Here is a 5,223-nt window from a genome sequence, read left to right on the forward strand (position 1 = left end):
CTGGGGACTTCCCTGGCAGGCCAGTGGTTAGGACCTTGCATTTCCATTACACGGGGCACACGTTTGATTCTTGGTTGGGTAACTAAGATCGCACATGCTGTGCAGTCAAAAAAAAAAAAGTTATCTATCTCTTCTCTATCTGCAATGGTTTTGACCAGGCCCCCACCCTCCAGCATGGCTGGCAGGTGTCCTGGGAAGAGAATGTGGGCACTTCAGGCAGGGGGCTGACGCTGTGTTCCTTTCTCATTTGCTCACTTCTGGTGGATTGAGGCTGAGTAAGTTGAGTGTGTCTAGCTAAGTAGATCTATAGATTATATGATCTAATGTAGTTTTAAACAAATGATTCCTCCCAAGAAATCAAGTGGGCTTACAAAAATTTCTTGTAAAGAGACTGCAAATAATACTTGTAATCCATACCAGGTTAAGTGGTTGCTACTTCCTCCCTCCTGACACATGCTCATCACCCATGGTACAGAGCTGACGGGAAGTCAGCCCCAAACATAAAACATTAAACAAAACCAAACTGTTTGAAGCACCCCTACCTCCATCATCATTGGTTTGCTCTGGGGGCACCTTGAGATAGTCTCAATAACAGCATGAACCTCTCTGGTTTGCAAGGCATTTAAAACCTTAGCTTTCAGGACATGAAGACAACCCCCCCACAGTTTTTTCCCCGTGATGTTTAAAGTGATGTGCTGTTCTACCTCGTACTTTTTGATATTTCCCTAAGCAATGATAAATATTTGGAAGGCTCTTTTAAAGTTTCTTGCGTAATAGGACAAGACGAAAAACACCTACCACCAGGCAAACATTTATTCTTTCTGCTGCAGTAAAAATGGCAGAAACAATGAACAGAAAATGATCTGTCGAAAAACCGAAAGGCATTTCTTTGTCAGCAAATACCTTTGGAAGATGTAGAGAAAACATTGCTGTAGATTGAAGAAAAAGTGTTAGAGCAAATTACCCAGTGTGGGAGGTTTGCTATACAGTCAGTTGGCTGAAAGTACAGATGTTTCTACACATCTCAGCTTAAGGTATTTGCTGGATTCTGTTCCAATAATGAAATACACAGACCACTTTGTGTGTGTATGATCCACTAAAGGAAAGATGTGGCAGGGAAGATGTATTTCCAACAGTTCATACTTTGTTTAATAAAAAACAATGTCATGTGGGGAAAAGAGTGCAAGTGCATCCATTGATGGAACAGCTAGTGGGAAGGATTTTTTTCCAACAAAGCTTTCACTTATTTATTCCTGAGCTGCAAAGAATGCTAGTGAGGAAAGAGCAAACATCAGGAGCCAAGCATTCCGTCTCTCCCATGAGCTGTTCAGACAGCAGTGATGGTCTCATTATTGTGATTTGGTTGGTTGATGTGTAGGTGACCTTCAGTTCAGTTCAGTTCAGTCGCTCAGTCGTGTCCGACTCTTTACGACCCCATGAACCACACACACCAGGCCTCCCTGTCCATCCCTAACTCCCGGAGTCCACCCAAACCCATGTCCATTGAGTCAGTGATGCCATCCAACCATCTCATCCTCTGTCGTCCCCTTCTCCTCCTGCCCTCAATCTTTCCCAGCGTCAGGGTCTTCTCAAATGAGTCAGGCCTTAACACAGTATAAATGTGTGCATTCCTGTGTGAGGCTTCTTGTAGACCCAGCTTGGTTCTCCTCCAACGTCTTCTCTTGGAGGTGTACCTGATTTTATTGCCAGTTTTCATTTGAATCCATTGAGAATGGGATGACTCTGCTTTTGTATCTTGACCAGGAATCTCTTGAGACTGAAAGTCTTGTGAGAAGATGTGGTGAGGTGCAAATTCAACCACACACAGGATGGCGGAGAAAAGAGTTGGGAAGCATTTAAAGAAAAAAAAAAAAAACGATTCTGGATGATAAAAGCTGCAGAGGCAGCAGAACCTGCAAAGGCCATCTCTGGTCAAACCATTGCAGGAAAGAACTAGAAGCCTCGAGAGCACATAAAATGCAATAGGCGCCATCCATGGTGTTCACTTTCTAAAACCAAGATTGTCTGAGTAAGGGAGAAGCTTCATGATAGTCTTGGTAATGGGATTGAGTGTGACCTTGAGAATGTTCCAGATTAACCCCACAGAATGAGCCATCTTTATGGCAAGATATTGAAGGGGGCTGGCATAAGTCCTTCTGCCCTCTTTCTTCCTGACTCCCTTTCCTTCTTAAAATTCAATGTGCTGATATTTCTCTAGGTGACAAGCATGTTGACAGAAATAATCTATAAACAATCCATAATGTTAGTAGGAATTGTAAAGTTTTATTTGAGCCAAACTAAGGACTATAACCTGGAAGACAGCCTGCTGTCTGGGGGAAACTGGAAGAAACTGCTCCAGAGAAGCATGGATTTCAGCATGGTTTTACATATTGTCAGAACAAAGAAATAAAACAAGTCATGAATACATTCCTTCAAGGTTTGAAAAAAAAAATCAGATCAGCACATAAAGAGAGTCAGTATGGCCTTGGCAGCTGGGGAGGGAGTCCCAGGATTGGACCAGGATTGGTGTCCCAGAAAGGGAGGAATTTTTAATTTTTTTTAACTTGGACATTCTTTATGCCTACTCAATGTGCCCTTTTCTTAAGAATTAAATTAGATGTACAAAGTATATTTGATAGGCCAAAAATCAAGTGAACTCATGTAAGACAGAATGAGTTCCCCATACCTGGTATGTAAAAATTTATTTTATCAGCAATTATCAGTCTTAAGCACTAAAAACAAAAGCTTGAAAAAAATAAGCATACTTTCTCTGCATCTGCCCCTTCATGGTAAAGATTTTAGAACTGATGCTTGAAAATGTGTCCATGGACATGATTTTGTGCCAACACTTGGACCTACACACTTTTTAAAAGCTTGGAAACAGAAACTGTTTTTGTAAGTTAGGTTTCATTTATGTATGATAAAACTCACCTTTTTCAAGTGTACTATTCTGCAGTTTTTTTTTAGAATATTCAAAGTTGTGTGACCATCACCACGAATTCCAGAATAATCTGTTTTTCAAACCTGTGGTTTGAAAATGAAGAGTTTCCTTGGGAGTTGAACCCATTTATGAAACATAAACAAGCAGCTCTTTCCCTTTGGTTTTTTGGACCAGCTAACTGACAACAGAGAAGGTTGAACCACACAAGCTGTATTGTAACAAAATGCCTTTGCACAGTTGGTGGGTGGAGTGTAAAAACCAGTCCAGTAATTTAGTAAAGCCCTCCTTCCATTCAGCTCCATGGTTTGTGACAGTCACTAAAAATCAGAGTTGAAGCAAACTGTCCTGAGAGCCTGGCCTTCAGATTGAAGTTTTACAGTGCGAAATCAAAATTTTAGTAAATAAGGAAGCACATTCAGTCATACTAACATTTCTAGTGAGGGCAAAATGCTTTCCCTGCAACTTTGTAAAAGTGCAAAGAAATCTGTAGTTTTGTAAAATGTATTGGAAAATGTGGCTGTCTTCAATCCTATAAAATTCTTTGGAATGTGTCTGTGGGGTGGGTTACATGACTCAGACAGTAAAGAATCTGCCTGCAATGCAAGAGACCCGGGTTCAAACCATGGGTAGGGAAGATCCCCTGGAGCAGGAAATGGCAACCCACTCCAGTTTTCTTGACTGGAGAATCCCATGGACAGAGGAGCCTGGGAGGCTACAGTCCATGGGGTTGCAAAAGAGGTGGACACAAGTGAGTGGCTAACACTTTCACTCTCACATACTCAGTGTTTTTATATTGGCGTGGGTGCTCCTAAATATTTTCAGACAGAGGTCAGAAATGTTAGGAGTCTGTACTTCCTCTCTGGTTTCCCAGCTCCCACCTACACCCGCACAACAGAAAAAGAAATAGAATAGTCTTCCCTACTCAGAGGTCAGCAGGGTATTTTCTAGAGTCTTCCGGTCCTGTTATGTCCCTGCTCAGAGTCTTCCACCCCTCTCCCACACTCTGGATGAAATTCCAGTTGATCCCCGGTCCTCCCACTCTCTCGGCTTTGACCCTCTTGACCCGCCAGGCTCCCCCAACCAGTCCCCCTGCTGACCACACCCAGTCCTGCACCACTGTCCTTCTGAGTTGCCTTTGGTCTTTGCTCAACGTCAGCCCTTCATCAGCCCCTCCCTAACCTCCTGATGTGACCCTGACCCCCCTCACCCAGACACTCTGTGCCCCCACCTAAGGGCTTCTCTTCACACATGTATCACTCCTGTATCATACTTAGAACAGTTTATTTGAGAGCTGCTTCCTGCCTCCCGGGAGGGCGGGGCCTGTGTCCCCACCCCCGGGTCCCCTGCTGCTACTGGGATGCCCAGCCTGGAAGGGGCACCAGGGCCGCCCTCACAGCAGCTGAGGGACCTGGGACAAGTCTCCTCTCCTCTGTGTCACTGTCTCCTCTCTGTAATGGTACCGTTGGGTTCCTAGGAGGGGCTGCTGAGGGCTCTGTCCAGGGTCCCCCGGAGCTCCTGGGCTGAGACGTCTCCTTGGGCCCCAGATGATCACAGGTTGGGTTCCAGGGGCGGGAGCCACGTTTCCAAGAAGCCACGCCCCATCGGAAACCACGCCTCCCGAAAGCCACTCCTCCCGGAAACCCCAGAGTCCCAGGGTCGCCTGAAAGGCAAGGTGTGGGTTCCAGCCGGGCCTGGGACCCCTGGGACCGTGCCAGCTTCGTCCTCAGGTGGGGCTGTGGGCAGTAGGGGCAGTCTGGATGGTCTGAGCCCCCTTACTGAGGTTCAGGGTGGCAGAACACAAAATCCCAAGCCACCGAAGTTGGGGTCGGGCAGTAGGTCTACGGGTGTCACAGGGAAATCAGGGCCTCAGCCTCGGGGATGGGCCGGGCCATGAAGGGCTGTGAGCTGAGGCTCCTTCAATGCTGGAAGGTGAATCACTGCTGGGAGGTGAAACTCTGGTGGTGGGGCCCGGTCGGGTCTGCAGGAGTGGCAGCTAGGATAGGACTTCGGGGTGGGGACTCTGAGGTGGTAGCTCCGGTAGGGCCTGAGCTGGGAGGTTTTGGGCAGGAGAGCGGGAAATCCCGAGACCTGGAACTGGTGGGGGTTAGTACAAGGTGGGCGCCAGCAGCAGCAGCATCGCCCCAGCCAGCAGCGCCAGTGGAGGCGGGCTGGCCGCCAGGTGCGCGGCGTCGGGGACGCTGGCGGGGGCCGGCAGATTGCAGTCGGTGTAGGGCTCCACGCAGCCCGCAAAGGCCATGATGTGCGCCACGAAGGTCTCCTGC

At 47.1% G+C, this 5,223-nt stretch overlaps 1 protein-coding gene across 1 annotated transcript in view; it reads right to left on the minus strand.

Annotated features, from left to right (window-relative positions):
* Nucleotides 1–5,045: 5,045 nt before the first annotated feature.
* Nucleotides 5,046–5,223, minus strand: part of LOC104986493 (intestinal-type alkaline phosphatase) — a 3,939-nt gene continuing 3,761 nt past the window's right edge. The window contains exon 12 of the mRNA XM_010837093.1: nt 5,046–5,219. Coding sequence (XP_010835395.1) covers nt 5,046–5,219 — 174 coding nt within the window. The remainder of the gene's footprint in view (nt 5,220–5,223) is intronic.

The sequence above is a fragment of the Bison bison genome, unplaced genomic scaffold (genome assembly GCF_000754665.1).
Source record: "Bison bison bison isolate TAMUID 2011002044 unplaced genomic scaffold, Bison_UMD1.0 scf7180017864068, whole genome shotgun sequence".
Lineage (NCBI taxonomy): Eukaryota > Metazoa > Chordata > Mammalia > Artiodactyla > Bovidae > Bison > Bison bison.